General features: G+C 35.1%; 3 protein-coding genes across 3 annotated transcripts in view; 2 read left to right on the top strand and 1 right to left on the bottom strand.

Moving 5' to 3' along the window:
* The window catches only part of eIF5B (eukaryotic translation initiation factor 5B), a 124,415-nt gene extending 120,187 nt beyond the window's left edge, over nucleotides 1-4,228 (bottom strand). Inside the window, exons 1-3 of the mRNA XM_073984815.1 lie at nucleotides 3,797-4,228; nucleotides 2,165-3,510; nucleotides 2,010-2,092 (exon numbers count right to left, since the gene is read on the bottom strand). Of these exons, the coding sequence (XP_073840916.1) occupies nucleotides 2,010-2,092; nucleotides 2,165-3,510; nucleotides 3,797-3,870 (1,503 nt within the window). The 5' untranslated portion in view covers nucleotides 3,871-4,228. The remainder of the gene's footprint in view (nucleotides 1-2,009; nucleotides 2,093-2,164; nucleotides 3,511-3,796) is intronic.
* Nucleotides 4,229-8,728: 4,500 nt separating this feature from the next.
* LOC141402825 (uncharacterized) lies at nucleotides 8,729-9,185 on the top strand. Its single transcript, XM_073984814.1, has 2 exons — nucleotides 8,729-8,935; nucleotides 8,994-9,185. The coding sequence occupies exons 1-2, from the start codon at nucleotides 8,876-8,878 to the stop codon at nucleotides 9,183-9,185; spliced, it is 252 nt and encodes an 83-aa protein (XP_073840915.1). The 5' UTR covers nucleotides 8,729-8,875.
* Nucleotides 9,186-9,239: 54 nt separating this feature from the next.
* On the top strand, nucleotides 9,240-16,435 carry armi (probable RNA helicase armitage). Its single transcript, XM_073984813.1, has 7 exons — nucleotides 9,240-9,477; nucleotides 11,269-11,483; nucleotides 11,555-11,983; nucleotides 12,388-12,936; nucleotides 14,049-15,737; nucleotides 15,800-15,961; nucleotides 16,023-16,435. Exons 1-7 carry the CDS (start codon nucleotides 9,240-9,242, stop codon nucleotides 16,329-16,331), a joined length of 3,591 nt encoding a protein of 1,196 aa, XP_073840914.1. The 3' UTR covers nucleotides 16,332-16,435.
* The last annotated feature ends 688 nt before the right edge of the window (nucleotides 16,436-17,123 follow it).

Here is a 17,123-nt window from a genome sequence, read left to right as displayed (position 1 = left end):
AAAAGTTAATTTTCAGAATTTTAGAAAGATTCAAATATATAATTGTTCCACAAACATCCCAGATTGGACAAGGAGACTTCCCTCATATCAATGAGTGCACCCCGATTCATATTAGCTCAATGACATGGGACCTACTGTTTATTGGCGATTCCGAACGGCGTGTCCTAAGACACCACTTGTAGAGAAGTTTTTCAAGGCTGAAATACTCAGGAAATGTCGCCAACATCACTTGACGTTGCCTAGCCTGGGAATCGAACCCACGACCTTTAGCGTGCAAGGCGAGTGTGCATACCAATGCACCACGGTGGTGGTCATAACAATGCGTTTTAAGACATGACCAGATTTTTACTTCGCTCTCAGGCTATTTACAGTAAAATATTGAAAGCGGTCTATCGATTAGTCAAGAAAGATTCAAAGGGGACTATAAAATGGGGATTTTAAAAATTTTGGGAGGTCCCAAGGAGGAGGAGGTGGACTGTTTAAATACATTTTTAGGGTACAAATGGAACAAAAGAATTCATAGAGAATCGCAACAGGGCAATAAATGTGGATTTTTAAAGATTTTGAAAGGGCAATAGGCGTTGATTTTTTAAAGAATTTTTGGAAAATCCAAAAAGGGCAAAAATCGTCGATTTTTTAAAGAATTTTAGCAGATCCAAAAAATCAATAAACGTTCATTTTTTAAAGAATTTTTGGAAGATCAAAAAAGGGCAATAAACGTGGATTTTTTTAAAGAATTTTTAGAAGATAAAAACGGCAATAAGCTTAAGCTTTTTAAAGAATTATAAGAAGATCAAACAAGGAAGTAAACGACGATTTTTTTAAAGAAGTTTCAGAAGATCAAGAAAGGCAATAAACGTGGATTTTTTTAAAAAATTTAGAAGAACAAAAAAGGCAGTAACAGTGGATTTTTAAACAAATTTTAGAAGATCAAAAAGACAATAAACGTGGGGTTTTTAAAGAATATTTAGAAGGTCAAAAAAGGCAATAAATGTTGATTTTTTAAAGAAATTTCAGAAGATCAAAAAACGTGGATTTTTTAAAGAATATTTAGAAGATCAAAAAAGGCAATAAACGTGGATTTTTTAAAGAATTTTTAGAAGATCAAAAAATGCAATAAACCTTTATTTTTTAAACAATTTTTGGAAGATCAAAAAAGGCAATAAGCGTGGATTTTTTTAAACAATTTTTGGAAGATCAAAAAAGGCAATAAACGTGGATTTTTTTAAACAATTTTTGGAAGATCAAAGAAGGCAATAAACGTGAATTTTTTTAAACAATTTTTGGAAGATAAAAAAAACAATAAGCGTGGATTTTTTAAACAATTTTTGGAAGCTCAAAAGAGGCAATAAACGTGGATTTTTTTAAATATTTTTTGGAAGATCAAAAAAGGCAATAAACGTGGATTTTTTAAACAATTTTTGGAAGATCAAAAACGGCAATAAACGTGGATTTTTTTAAACATTTTTTGGAAGATCAAAAAAGGCAATAAACGTGGATTTTTTTAAACAATTTTTGGAAGATCAGTAAAGGCAATAAACGTGGATTTTATTAAACAATTTTTGGAAGATCAAAAAAGGCAATAAACGTGGATTTTATTAAACAATTTTTGGAAGATCAAAAAAGGAAATAAACGTGGATTTTTTTAAACAATTTTTGGAAGATCAGAAAAGGTAATAAACGTGGATTTTTTTAAACAATTTTTGGAAGATCAGAAAAGGTAATAAACGTGGATTTTTTTAAACAATTTTTGGAAGATCAAAAAAGGCAATAAACGTGGATTTTTTAAACAATTTTTGGAAGATCAAGAAAGGCAATAAACGTGGATTTTTTTAAACAATTTTTGGAAGATCAAAAACGGCAAAGAACGTGGATTTCTTTAAACCATTTTTGGAAGATTAAGAAAGGCAATAAACGGGAATGTTTGCTAGGTTGTGCAGTGAACAACAACACTACCAACCAACTAATGAGGACAATAGATCCATAGGAGACAATGAGCTTTAACTTACCGGTGCGGTTTCTTCAGTCTTTGTTTCATCCTGCTGTTGATTGGCATTTGGACCCTTCTTCTTATTAGGACGAATGCGGGTGCCTATTAGAAACAAGTAACACAAAATAAAGTTAGGCATTGGCTCTCAATAAATTATAATCCGTCCTCCCTTACCTGGTCTTGTTGGTCTCTTTTCATTAGGATCGGGAATTTCCAAACCCTGAGCCTTCAAAGCCTCCAACATAGCCTGTGCACGAGCACGATCTTCCTTTTGCTTTTTGGTAAGCAATTTTCCTTCGGCCTTAAGACGTGCCTTTCGTTCTTGTTCTTTTTGTTTCTTGCGTTCCTTCCTTTCGGCTTCCAGGCGTATGGCTTCGAGGCGGGCACGTTCACGTTCCTCTTCCTGACGTTGGCGTTCTTCTTCCAGTTGGCGCAAACGTTCTTCTTCCTCTTTGATTTTCTTCAAACGTTCTTGCATAGCGGCCACCATGGCTGCTGACATACCCTTTTTCTTGCCATCCTTTTTGGTTTCTTCCTCTTCGGCTTGTGCTTTTTTGTCTTTTTTACCTTTCTTCTTATTCTTGCCACCCTTTTCAGTTTCACCCTCAGCAGCAGGGGCTTCGGTTTCTGGTTCTTGGGAATCTTCCTTTTTCTCTGGTTCGGCAGGAGCTGAAGCTGGTTCAGCTGGGGCTTCTACTTCCATGATTGTTTCCTTGGCGGCTGCTGGCTTTTGTTTCGGCTCTTGGGCGGCCTTTTGTTTGGCTAAAGCCGCCTCTCGTTTCTGCCTTTCTTTCTTTTCTTTTTTCTTTTGGGCGGCCGTCTTTACAGTTCCACCCTCATTTTCTTCATCACCTCCAGCCTCAGCATCCGGCTCCTCAGCCTCATTGCTGGCGGTCACCTCAGTCTGTTTTTGTTGTTTCTTGTTCTTCTTTTTGCCCTTACCACCAAATTCTTCCTCAATCAAATCTTCAGGAGAAACCACATTAGCAGTAACATCTTTGGGAGCATTTCCGGCATACTCGGCTTGAATATCTGCCAAAAGTTTATCCAAATCTTCATCGTCATCATCACCCTTGCCTTTGCGTTTGGCCTTTTTGGATTTCTTGCCAGCATTCTTGGCAGCTTTGGGAGCTTCATCTTCCTCCGGCTCCTCAGGTTCACTGGGAGGTGCTGGTGGTGGTTCATCATCGTCATCATCATCATCCATTAGTAATTCAAAAGCCGATTTCTTGGGTGCAGCCGACTTTTTCTTGTTCTTCTTATTCTTCTTGCCACCTTGTTCCTCACCATCGTCAGCATCCCCATCATCGTCACTGTTGGCTGTCGGCTTATTTTTTACTTGCAGTTTCTTGACACCTTTAGAAATGGTCTCCACCTCATCGTCACCACTATCATCATCGGAATCTTGTTTTTTCTTGGAGTTTTGTTTCTTTGGAGGTTTATTCTTTTTGTTTTTGGCATTAACCTTTTCTACTTCAGCATCGGAGTCTGTAGCCACTGCTTGTACTTGGGTTTGTTCACTGGAAACGGAAAAAAGACAAAGCAATGAATTTCAATAAAAATGTTTGCTAGGTTGTACAAAGATACCAAATCCACATTGCATTTTTCTACAAAGCCAACAACAACACTACCAAGCAACAACAAAAACAAATTGAATGTATACATGGCTTAGCTGATCTGACTCTGGCCAAAAAATGTTTGACAACGTAGCACTACTTTCCCCCACACCACACACAAACCGCACCGCATCATTTGCATTTATCCCAAATTTTTCTTGGTATCAACAATTTTCCAGCATCTACTTACACTTCATCACTCGATGAATTGCCACCAGCACCGGCCGAAACTATCTCTTTCTTGCCCTTTTTATTTTTAACCATTTTTCTTCGAGTAACTTCAACACGTTTATTCGTGAATCCACAGAATTCAATAAATACACAACAATTCCCCGTAGATCACTCAACTCGAAACAACCAAGTATCGAAAAGTCTACACTTCAAAATAATCACAAAACGATCCTTCCTCTATAGTGGACGGATTCAGGAGTTTTTTTGGGTTTTATTTCGATTTCTTGTCGACTTTTTTGGAAATCACTTTCAAGCTGTTTTTCGAGGTTTTTTTCGCCTTTTGCATTAACTTTTTCGCATGCCTTCCTCTTTTTGGTTATGTCAATTCCAATTTGACAATTCGGTCGGCTATTTTGTTTTTGTTGTTATGGCTAACACATGTTTGTAGTTGCACGAGCGGTTGATAGATGTCCCACTTGTTTAAGATAACAGAGAATGAAAAAGCGGGGGTATTCACGAGATGAAGGTGAATGAAGGAAAATTATGGCCTGTTCCCGTACTTTATAAAGTGGTAAAAGTCGTAAAAGTAGTAAAAGTCGTAAACGATTTTCATATAAATTTTGTGTACGGGAACGCAAAATGTGTAAAAGTGGTAAAAATTGTAAAAACTTTTTAGTTCTGGAACAGAGCTTTAATTTTAATTTACTTGATGAAAGATTAGGCAAATCAGTAGTGCGGTTCTCTGACTTATGTCCAATTTACATTAGCAACTTTTTCGTCATTTAGAGCTGTTTCGTCATTTATTTGCTAAAACAGGCAACATTTTGCGTCATTTACCATACAAAAATAAATGACGATAGCTATACGTCATTTATTCTAAACAACGCACGAAAACACCATACTATTATACGCAACCCTGCTTTTTCGTCATAAACTACCAAAAAATGCAACTGTTTTATGATGCCTTTGTTTGTTTGTGTGTGTTGTAGAAAAACAAAAATACTCAAACGATGTCAAAAGTGAAAATAAATGGTTAAACCATGGTATAAGTAAAGAGGTTGATTTAAATGAAAAAATCTATAGAACCCTTGTTTTTCCTGAATTCCTAAAACTTCAAAATTAAGCAACAAGTGGGTTTGTTTACAACACCAATTTTGAGTATTTTATAAAAATCGCGAAAAATGAATGAAGGACTAATGTTTCTCCGCATAATCAAGTTGTGGATATGATAAAATGTTTGTTTCAATGATAACCTGACGAATTATTTCCATACAAGTGTTCCAAAAATAATTTTAAAAATCATTGAATTCGATTGTTTTTAAAACTGTTTGACATATTATTCAAACACCACACACACATACACAGTTTGTGTATAATGTTTTGAAGTTTTAGGAATACTCGAATGAAAAAATTTAAATTGACATAAAGCTTTGGCTAACCTTTCTTATTAAACCATGGGTTAAACAACTTGCAAAGATTATTTTTTTTTGTTTTTGGAATTAATTTAAGTTATTTGATACACATTTGTGTTGTGAAATTCCTATTTTTCTGAATAAATATATTGTGTGCGTGTGTTTGTGTTATTGTATATGTGTGTATGTGCGATTATGTGCGTAAGCAAATGACGCAAACAACAGATGTAAATGCACTTCATTTGATTCTAGGATTTCGTAAAACGAAATCATTTATTGTGCATATGTAAATTGGACTTTAAGGTAGAAACACAATGAAATACGCCGCTTCTTCACGCTCAGTTTCATGTAAAAGACTAGAGGTCAAGTACTACCTAATTTAAATGAATTACGCAGCATTTGAATTAGGTAGTACGTGGCCTTTAATCTTTTACATGAAACTGAGCCTGAAAAAAGCGGCGTATTTCATTCTGTTCACACCTTAAGCCTTTGAGCTACCGACAAAAATCGGTAAAATTAAAACGAAAAATTATGAATGAACAGTTCAAATAAAACTTGACAACACTGTTGTCATACGTAGAACTTTACGAATACTTTTTATTGGTGGCTAATAGCACGGTTACACTACAACTTTTTGGCGGGTTAACCCACTTCATGAGGATTTATTTGCTTAATCTGCTCAAATCTGACCAGATTTGCCATACAAAACTTAAATCCTCTCATGGCTGGGTTTATTTTAAATCCGGGATAAATCCACCAAAAATACAGTGTTGTATTCGGTATTTGTGCAAAAAAAAATCCAACTCTACTCAAAAAGTACCAAATGTTGCAACTGTTTTTGCAACTGTTTTTGCAACATAGTTTGTCGTGTTTTACACTTTTACGATTGGTCGCATGAGATTTTATGGAGTTAATAAATTTAAAGTTATTTGAAAATCATAAAATTATTTATTTTTTTACATTAAATACTTTTTTAACAAAAAGTACACTTGATACCATGATACAAAAATGTAAAATATGTATACCAATATGAGCAAAGAGGGGACGATATCTCATACGTGAAATTGTAAAAGTGTACACACGACTTTATTACTTATTTTGTATGTATACGTAAACAAACATCAGCTGAAAGTTTATATCCTCGAAAAGCTAAGTGTAACCAGCAAAGATTAACCCACTGGATCTATTAAACCCAGTGGGTTAACCTTCAATAGTGTAACTGGGGTATAACTTACCGAAAAAGCCGTAAACACATCCAACGTTTCAGTAAAGTTGGGCACTATTTCTGATAAACGAATAAAGGCAAGGGTACATAAGCTGCCTTGCCTGCTTATGGGTACTTTACACGATATGTATTTTACATATGGGTTGTCACTTTGCGTATACATTTTGTATATAAAAAGTGACAACCAATATGTAAAATACACATCGTGTAAAGTACCCATTACCTTGATTGCTTCTCACAAAATAATAAAAAAGAAAAGGGCAACCCAGGTCGAAATTTGCTCGGCCTTCTTTATTCTTTTATTTTTATTATGTCAGAAATGAAGCAGAAAAGCAAGGCAACCAGGCGAGGCAGCTTATGTACGTAGGCCTTAAGGCCTTCACTTCCAGAAGCTGGCAGGGCAAATGAAGTGTATTTACATCTGTTTCTTGCGTCATTTGCTTATGTGCTTTCCCAGCAAAAAAGTTTGGAAGTAGTGCACTGCAGAGTTATGATTTCAATACATCTTTCGAAGCAGTCCACAAGGAGTTATGAAAAATGCACTCTGCTCGATACATTTTAGAAGCACTCGCTTATAGATCCCTAGCAAAGCAAGCCAATTTTTTGATACCTACAGTCGCAGTCTCTTTTTCTGAACACAAAAAAGAGTGTCTAAAATTATAAGAATTTGTGTAAAAAATAAAGAAATACAAACTAAAGATAGTCCCAATTTACATTAGGCGAGTTTACTTGCGGCAATTGTCAGTTTGTAGGTGAGAGAGGGTGGTGAGAGGCAAAGGGTTACCATATGCCTCACATCTCTCTCCTACAAAATGACAATTGCCGCAAGTAAACTCGCCCAATGTAAATTGGGACATACGAACATTGCTGTAATTCACGAGACGCAAATTATTTTTGAAGTGGAGTTAGTTTTTTTGGAAATCTGAACTGGAGTTGGAGGAAAAATGAAAAACCATTTGGATGATGAAGCAATATCAGTTGCGGTGTCACAAGAAGCAGAGCAGAGAAAGTAAACTCAGTTATGATCAAATTTAATGGAGAGTTTTTATAATTTGTATTGTGTAATAAAGTTAATATTCTTGTTTACACGAATAAGCAATGTATTTTATTTATTTTGGGATATTCGCAATGGCTTGCATTTTATAGCATCTTTATGCTTGGTTTACATTTACGAAATCCACTCGATTTCAACTGTCAAATCCATAGGTTAAACGTCAAATGAAATCCAGATGAGATTTCATTTGACGTTTGAGCTATGTAATTGACAGTTGAAATCGAGTGGATTTCGTAAATGTAAACTTAGCATTAGACTGCATTTAAATTCAATCCAAAACACTACATCAAAGGCTGTGATTTGGATCGAAAATGGAGTGCATCTTAGCTGTGTGCCGTGGAAGCAAAAGGGAGTGCATCCTAGCTGCGCGCTCTCTTGTAAAATTCATAGGTGAATTCATAGGAAAAGATGTACTCCAGCGGCAATTGTTCTAGTGATTTAACTGCATCCGTGGATGCAAACTTTTTGCTGGGTTACATTAGCACGAAAAAGTCCCGGGCCAAACTACAGTAATTTCACCGAAATTTTAATATGAAATTATGCGTCTCTAGATCGACTTCCATAGTAGAGTAAAATCATAAACTTGCTGTAGTGGGGAATTCGATTTAAGAACACCTAATTTCATGAAATTTTTTAATGAAATTCACGCTAGTGTGGACCGGGACATAGTAGAGTAAAATTATAAAATTACTGTAGTCGGGAATTCGATTTAAGAACACCTAATTTCATGAAACTTTTTAATGAAATTCACGTTAGTGTGGACCCGGACTAAATACACTTCATTTGTTTCTAGGATTTCGTAAAACGAAATCATTTAATGTGCATATGTAAATTGGACTTAATTGAAAAAAACATAGCACTCACAAAATGACACCCCCGAAAGTATGCAAAAGAAAAATATGTTGCTACCATTGGTTTACGTTAAAGTTTTACCATTTTTAACTCCGAAAGCGATCCTTAACGCCAACAAGTATTAAAAATTGAAGCAAAATTTAAGAGAGAGCATACCAAAATGGCTTTATCTTTTACTACTTTCTGCTCGATAAATTTCGTGGTGTAAAAAGTGGAAAATCTTTCACTGCTGGTAAATCTACTATTTTTCCGTTACTTTACATTTGTGCAAAACCTGTTACGCGAGATCAATTTTAACAGTTCTCTCTTTACTACTAGTAAAGGAACAAAGCTCATATAATACAGAATTTGATGTGTGGCTATGCTCCTTAACGAATTCATCGATTGTTTATTTGAGTCAAAATCGATTTATCTATCCCTATTTCGGACGCCGCTTTCTTCATATTCCTTTCCTGATGCACTGGTGGTTTGTGGGATATATTGGATTCCTTGTCAGAAAATAAGTGGTGGACAGTGCTATTAATTACATTTTAAATAAAGGTGCTTAAAGAGGAGATGTCGTCGGCAGATCCTAGTAGCATTTCCGACGTACCCAGCTCATCAACCAATAACGAGGTAAGTTAAATTGGAATTCTTGTTGGATTTAATTTCATACTCATCCTATTCTTCGCAGTCCCAAAAGTCAGGTGATTTAAAAAACGATAAAACCTTTTCCCGCTATCGTTCTCTCATTGTGGTTGAGTGTGGTTTAAAGATTGCCACTAACGAAGCTACTTTGAAACGTTTGCAAAATTTGCGAAGGGAATTGAATTACATTAACGAAACCGATTGGATGTATGAGCCAGTAGAGAAGAAAATCCCGTAAGGCATACCAATACAATCAACGCCATAAAACTAACATAAAAGAAAAACAAACAATATGATTACACTTTTAAAGAATTTATTGCTTTCGCGGGAAGAACGCAAAAGTGAGCTATTGTCGAAATTGGAAGAAGAACAACGTTATTTGGACGAAGAGTTGGATGATGAAAACATAAATACCAAAGCCCAGCCAACATCTTGTATGCAAAATGTCATACAAAATGTGAATATCAATGACAATGAAGCAGCGGCAGAGGATAATGGCAATAAGAATAGTGGATGTTTTAAGCGGACAGGTGGGTGGAACTTTTGTTGTGTTTTGTTTGCAATATCAAATTTTAAATACAGTTAGTCAACTATATTATTGCAAACGATGAATTGTTAAACATTTTGATTTTTAATTAGGAATTACTACAAGAAATTCTTTCAATAATGTTGGGTTTTTTGTACATATCTGTTGATTTACCTCTTAATGACAACATCCAGCCAAAAAATGCAGAAATCGGTCGTAAATTACAAAAACAACGGGCAAAAAGTACAGGTACCTGGTTTTTGTGATGTCAACTAAATAATTGCAAAATGAATGAATGTGCAATAAAATCGTGGGATTTTCCCAGCGATTTTTTTTTTTTAATTAAGGATTTTTATGATTTTATGGTATGTGAACATGTAAACCCATAATTTTTGATCATAAATTAATTGTTATGTGTGTAACATAGGCGGTATATTCAGAAAAAGTGAAACTCAGGTAAACGGATTTCGAAAAATATGCTACATTTGGTCTATTCCAATTATAATAATGGTAAATCCGCAAGAGAAATCGCTAAAATCACCTCTCATAAGCTGATAACTATATGCAACATCATATACCGCACCGAGAGAGAAGGCAGGTTCAAACTAAAGACGTCACATTGTAGGCCCAAAGTAGTAAATCCACGAATTGGCAGGAGACTGAATTAAGAAATTGACGAAAGACCCCAAAGCAGCACCAGATAATTGCTTTTTCTAATCAAAATAGAATTCGGAGTAAGTATTTCACATGGAAAGGTCAGAAAAGTGCTACATAATAACAAGCATTCATCATGAGTGACTAGGTAAAAACTATTGCCCTCCCAGCACAACATATAGAAACTATTCAGACTTGTTACAGACAACTTTTCATGCCATCTTAAGTATTGGGATGACGTTATATTTTCTGATAAGACTTAAATTATGTTGTACTATCGCGATGGGCCTCAAAAAGTACTGCGGAACCCCTTTATAGCCATGGAAAACAAGAATTTAATACATACCGCAAAGTTCGGAAAACTGTCAATTATGGTATTGGGTTGTATACCATGCAGTGACGTTGGTGACATCCAGATTTTGAAGGAAACAATGACAGAGTACGTTTATTTTCGTGTTTTAAAAATTATTTAACCAAAAACGTCAAGAAATTTGGACCTGTTGACCCTGAAAATGCAAAAAATTGCAATATGAATACTACCAAAACAACGACCCTTCCTCATAAATCGTATTTATGGAGGACTTGGTTGTTATACAAGTGCACAAAAGTCATTGACACCCGAGTCCAAAGCCTAAATATTAACCCAACATCGACAATTCATGGGTACACCTAAAGAAAAAAGTCGGGAATAGGTCGCCCACTAACCCAGGGTACTAAATAAAATGCAATAAAGAAAAATTGCTAAAAAATACCATTGGAATATGACATACCGAAACTTATTTATTAAATTCAGATACGTTTACAAGCTATTTTTGATGCCAAATGTGGGCATAGGAAATATTAAAACCAACTTTTCGAAAAATACCGTGAAAAACTGAAAAGTTGTGAATTTTGCAATTCTTTAGTTGACAGTGCAAATAATGAGTTGTACTCATTTTTGTTAATTTTAAGAAAATGTTTAGTGAAATTTAGCTACTTTTTATTTTATTATATTAATAAACATGTGTAAGAATTGTATTGTAAACAAAAATATTAATAATGATAATTATTTATACCAATAAAATGATGTTCTATTTAAAATTTTGTAATAATTTTGGTTTTGCAATAATTTAGTTGACTAACTGTATTTTCATTTTTTTAGGTATAATAAGCAGTTTAAAAAGTAATCATGGCACCATAGACCACGGCATCTTCTTTGACATGAATGTGGCCTTGTCCGTTTCATGTGAATTAAAGGTCGGATGCCGGGTTGAGTATTTGGCGTATAAACACTCTGCCACTGATCACATAAAAGTGGTTAAAATCGAACAAATTATTGACCAATATTGGGATGAAAAACAACCAACTGAACAAAAGGTAAATTTGATGATGTTTACCATTATTTAAATTTCGTATAATAAGAGAAAAAAACTACTTTCTCATTACAGATTGAAGAACAAATTGAAGAGCTGAAATCCGAACAACCCAAATATTTCAATACCCATCAACGTAACATATTGGGATTAATAACCGAACGTAAACCTAATTCTATACTTGTCGATACGGACTACAAAGTTATGAGCATAGATTTAGATACAATTGAAATTGATTTTGTACCCAAAGAAGGTGACCGGGTCTATGTGTGTTGTAATGTTCAAAGTGATGAACATTTCATCGATAAAGCTGGTGAAATACTTCAGGAAGTTAGTGTACATCCGGCACGTTTAATGAAACAAGAAAAATGCACAGTAAAACGTGTTCTTAACGATTGGGGTGTACTAAATGATGATGCCTATTATACAAATGATATTTTACCAGCCGCAACAAAATTGAATGTGGGTGATACTGTGTGTGCTGATCTTATAGAATGTGAAAGGGTAGGTAGTAATTTTGTTCTTGTGAAGAGTACTTCTATAGGCAATTATTCCTAAGATGGGTTTAGGGGCTAGACCAGAATTGTTTTAGAATTTTAAAACAATTCAAAGGATTCGAAAACAAATCTAGTTTAAAGTCCCATCGGTACTATTTTAACAGGTTTTACAAAATTAGTCTTTGCGATACTGATTACAACATGTGTTTATATTTCTCGAGGTACGGGCCTTCAAATTGCAGTAAGTATTCGCGATTTTATCCCAACTATTTGAAAATTTCTGTAAACAAGACTACATTGGTTGATGTTCCATAAACCCATAGCATTCCGGTTGTTGCCCTCAAACTGAACTAATTCCTAAATTTATCCCAGAAAACCTAACGATTGATTTGTTTTTTTTTTTCATTCCAGGGTGAATATATTTGGCGCTGTATAAAACTTTCTGTCATCGAACAAGCTTATGTGCCACAACTTTACGAATCCACACAACGTGTTGTTAATGAACAGAAGAGCGAGCATCGTGCCGTAACAGTATCCCCCGATATAAGTTGTGTTTTCACGTCGACTTTTCAAAAGAAGGAAATTGAATTTATTTGCACAAATAATTGTGATCGTTCATTTCAAGGTAGTGTAGAATTTCTAGGACGTAGACGTGATACCCAACTACGTGTTTTGGAACCCGAACCTGGTACAACATTTGAATTAGGCCCCAATGACAAGATGTCAATACGTTTTGAGGTCGAATCAAAAATCTATGGAGAAAATCATGAATATTTCATTATAAAATTTGAGAAATTTCGCATTAAACGTTCGATCACCGTCATCGTTTGTGAAACTGAAGCTGAGGCCGAAGCTATACAAAAATCCATCGATTTACAAAAAGAAAATGAAAATAATTCAAATATTCCTGGGGCAGGTGGGCGTAATGCAGCACATAGATCACGTTATTATGCTAATCAGGTAATTTTTTTGAAAATTATGGTAAAAAGTTATTTTTCTTTGAAGTCTAGTTTAGGAGAGCTCCCCCAATTAAATAGTTATGAAATTCTAAGCACATGCAGTTCTTGTTTTGTTGATAAAAATGGAATATATTCCATTAGGAGGAAGCCCTGTATTTCCCAGAATTTGTTGTTTCTAACCAAAAGTTTCAAATTTTTCAGGAAGTCTTAATGATGTTCCCTTTTCGAAATTCTTACCACTTATCTTCCGTGTTCTACTTAACACAAATCATCCTTTTCAATAAATTTCTTCACTCACTTCAAGCCTCAAGCATTTTGTTTACCCCATTAACGCTAATTTTTCTAGTATTTTATGGACGGCCTAGGGTGTACTCTTCTTTTTAAATAAGCTAGTGAATCTTAGCCCCAAGAAATTCGCCAAAAATGGGCAGAAATTGGATGAACAAAATGCTTGAGGGGTGTAGTGAGAGGTGAAGTGTGTCTCAGAACATAACCCGATTAAGTTTTCTTGAAACAAGGCTACACCTTTTTCAGAGGCAAGTCCATTGGAAATTCCAATTATTAAATTTTACACTAAAATGTGAAAGACGTACCTTTTGATTCAATAATATTATTTGTAATCTGAATTATTAATTTTGGAATTCGAAACAAATGTATCATATCAACAAACTAGTCGAAATGATATCCAAAAAAACTTCAAAAAACTGAAGGCATTACAATTCATGAAGGAAACCCCCCTTCGATTGTATATGTTGTATATGTGTATGTATTGAGAAAATGATTCCTAGACAAGACACTAGGGTGACTTGATAAAGAAAAAGACTTCAATAAGTACTTCATAATTACAAATTTGTAAAAATGTTTGTATAAATAGATGTTATCAAAATCAGCATTTGTCTTCTAGCCATTAGCATTCAAATACGCCTGATGAGCCTGCCTTAAACCACCAGGCGAAACGATCGTAGCGTAATGGTTGAGTGTGTGATATTTCGCTAGAATTCATTTTTCAATACAAAACTCCTTAGGCCATGTTAGCTCGATTAATCCAATTAATAATTAATCAAAAAAATAATGATTTTTCCCTTGATCTGATTTCTCTTTTTTCTTTTGTAGGTATGGTCGAAACGTAGCGAAGTTATACCCGGTGTTGGCATTGCCACAAAACGCCGTTTTATTGCCCAACGCATTGGCTACTTTGAGGTGCCGGAACGTCTATGCAAAGCCTACTTGACATCGGATAAAAAACAAGACATGCTTGATAATATTGAACAAATGTTTCCAAGCATCAAACAGGAGCTGTGCATGGCCAATTATGTTACACGTTTCCAGACACTCATCTACTTGGAGGAAATTGAATATTTTGTTAATTTTCGCAATTATGATCGTGAACGGGCACATTTTACACGTGAAGGTGAATACCTATCACTGCAAATTGAAAATTTAGCCGAACGAAGACCCTCATTGGTTATTGGTGATGTTGTAAGAGCCATCAATCCTTGGAGTGATCGTGACGGTGATAAACGCAACTATGATGGTGTTATACACAAAGTCCTCTTCAATCGAGTCCTATTGAAATTCAATGCTGGCTTTCAGGAGAAATACAACGGTGAAGATTATCGTTTGGAATTCTTTTTCTCACGTTTTGGTTTTCGTAAGCAACATTTTGCCATACAAAAGGTGGTGCGCCACTTGGGTGAACAATTTTTATTTCCTTCTCGTGTGCATTTACGTGAACAACCTCAACTGGATGTCCAATTGGATGAGGAATATCGTTTGCAAATGAATGGCAACACTTATCCTTGGTATAACCCAATTTTGAATCCCGTACAAAAAGTGGCAGTGTCTAAAATTTTACGTGGAGAAGCCCAAAATATGCCTTATGTTATTTTTGGTCCACCGGGAACAGGTAAAACGATGACATTGGTGGAAACCATATTGCAATTGGTAAAACTATTACCAAGTTCACGTTTATTGGTGGGCACACCCTCAAATAGTTCAGCAGATTTAATTACCACAAGGCTGATAGAGAGTGGTGATCTCCAGGCCGGAGATTTTATACGTCTAGTGTCACAAAATCAAATCGAAAGAGAACTCATACCCACTCATTTACAACCGTATTGTGCCACCATAGATGTTGCTGCTGATGGCACATGTAATGATTCAATGATCGTTACCGAATCGGGTCTAAAGCTCAAATGTCAAATGAAATATTTGGGTAGACATCGTGTTACCATTGGTACATGCTCAACACTGGGTAATTTTCTACAAATGGATTTCCCACCGGGACATTTCACCCATGTTCTAATTGATGAGTCGGGTCAATGTACTGAATCTGAAGTAATGGTTGCCATAACACAAGTCTCCAAGACTCGTGGTCAAGTCATACTGGCTGGCGATCCTCATCAATTGCAGGCAATTGTTACAAATCGTTATGCTGGTGAAAGGGGTTTTGCAACATCGTTCCTAGAACGCATACTTACACGTTCACCCTATTTACGTGATATTATACGTTATCCAGATTCCTGTGGATTTGATCCACGTTTAGTCACAAAATTGCTGTACAATTATCGTGCTTTACCCTCCATACTACATGTCTATAATGAATTGTTTTATGACTCGGAATTAATACCCATGATCAAGGAAGATTCTCGTGAGGCCGATATGATACAAAGTATCGGTGATCTATTGCCAGATTCTCAGACACGACCTGCAACACATGGTGCTTTCTTTTATGGCATGCTTAGTGAGAATATGCAGGAGAAGGATTCGCCATCATGGTATAATCCTCATGAGGCGAAAAATGTAAGTTGCATTCACAATATCATTTTTGCGTACATTTTTAATCTTTTAAACATTTCTTTTAGGTTTTCCTAATGACCCTTCAACTCTATCGCAAAAATATCAAGCCAGAAAGTATTGGCATCATAACCCCGTACATGAAACAAGTGAAACATTTAAGAAATCTTTTTACCACAGCTGACATTGCAATGCCCAAAATTGGTTCGGTAGAAGAATTCCAGGGACAGGTAAGATTCTTTAAATCGAAAATATCTCCTTATTTAAATAAAAAACGTCCTTTCTCCGTAGGAACGTGATATCATTCTCATTTCAACGGTACGTTCTACCAAAAAACACTTACCAAATGATATACGCCACTCTTTGGGGTTTGTCCAATGTGCTAAACGAATGAATGTGGCTATATCACGTGCCCGTTATTTACTCTACATTTTTGGCAATCCACATTTACTTGTATTAGATCCATGTTGGCGTTCCTATATTAAGTATTGTGTTGAGAATGATGCCTACTTGGGTTGCGAATTACCAGCTGGTTTATATGAACCTTCTGAATTATTGGCAGCTAATGGAGAAGAAAAAGACAATGAAAATGGAAATTAAAATTTAAACATTAAGAATTTGCTATTTTTAGAAATTAAACACTTAGAATTAGAATATTTTAATCCAAAGAAGGAAATAAACAACCTGCAAAATGAACAAATCAACTTTCCCTCGTTATTGAATTAAAATGTATTTACCTAATTTAGAAAGAAGCAACAACACATTTTCACTAAAATTATAGTTTTTTTTACTATTTATTATGAATTCCTGATTTTTGCCAGAACATTCATCAAAGGAGTTCCTCTTCGGGCGGCTCAAAGAGAAGACGTATATTTTAATAATTAGAGACTAATTTAAAAAAGTAAGTTTCTGTGTTTTTTTTTTAATGCACTTAAAACTAGAAAATAATTTGTCGTTTAGCCTCAATAATTATATTCTTCCTCGTGATGGGATCTCACAAATAAAACGGTTGCAGTTTAATTTTGCCACCATTTTTAATTTAAATATGCATGCGTTTTATTTGAAAGATTCCATCATGAGGAAGAATATACCGTCACCTGTAGTGGGATTCTGTAACTCATTTTTGCTGTTACCGACAAAAATCGGTAAAATTAAATCGAAAAATTATGACTAAAAACATAAAGAAAAGTTGGCATCACTTGCTCTGTTCCAGAACCTGCAAGAAGCTACTATTTTTTACTACGATAGCATTTTTTCCTTTATGTTATCGGAAAAAATAGTAAAAAATTGTAGATTCTTGCAGTTCTGGAACATACCAACTATTTGTGTCGGTAGAGGCATGGTACAATAATACAGGTAGCATTATCATGCCAGCTGATGGTAACATAATAG

Source organism: Musca autumnalis, unplaced genomic scaffold (genome assembly GCF_047663935.1).
Source record: "Musca autumnalis isolate F117 unplaced genomic scaffold, ASM4766393v1 scaffold_4, whole genome shotgun sequence".
Taxonomy (NCBI): domain Eukaryota; kingdom Metazoa; phylum Arthropoda; class Insecta; order Diptera; family Muscidae; genus Musca; species Musca autumnalis.
Note: the sequence above shows the minus strand (reverse complement) of the source record. Positions and strands in the feature narration are given on the sequence as shown.

What these genes read in the sequence shown, in the direction of transcription:
- armi (XM_073984813.1), top strand. Translation starts at nt 9,240, where the DNA reads ATGATTACACTTTTAAAGAATTTATTGCTTTCGCGGGAAGAACGCAAA. An exon ending in TGGATGTTTTAAGCGGACAG is followed by an intron (nt 9,478 to 11,268) that starts GTGGGTGGAACT and finishes TCATTTTTTTAG; the next exon opens with GTATAATAAGCAGTTTAAAA. An exon ending in ATCTTATAGAATGTGAAAGG is followed by an intron (nt 11,984 to 12,387) that starts GTAGGTAGTAAT and finishes TTTTCATTCCAG; the next exon opens with GGTGAATATATTTGGCGCTG.
- LOC141402825 (XM_073984814.1), top strand. Translation starts at nt 8,876, where the DNA reads ATGTCGTCGGCAGATCCTAGTAGCATTTCCGACGTACCCAGCTCATCA. An exon ending in GCTCATCAACCAATAACGAG is followed by an intron (nt 8,936 to 8,993) that starts GTAAGTTAAATT and finishes TATTCTTCGCAG; the next exon opens with TCCCAAAAGTCAGGTGATTT.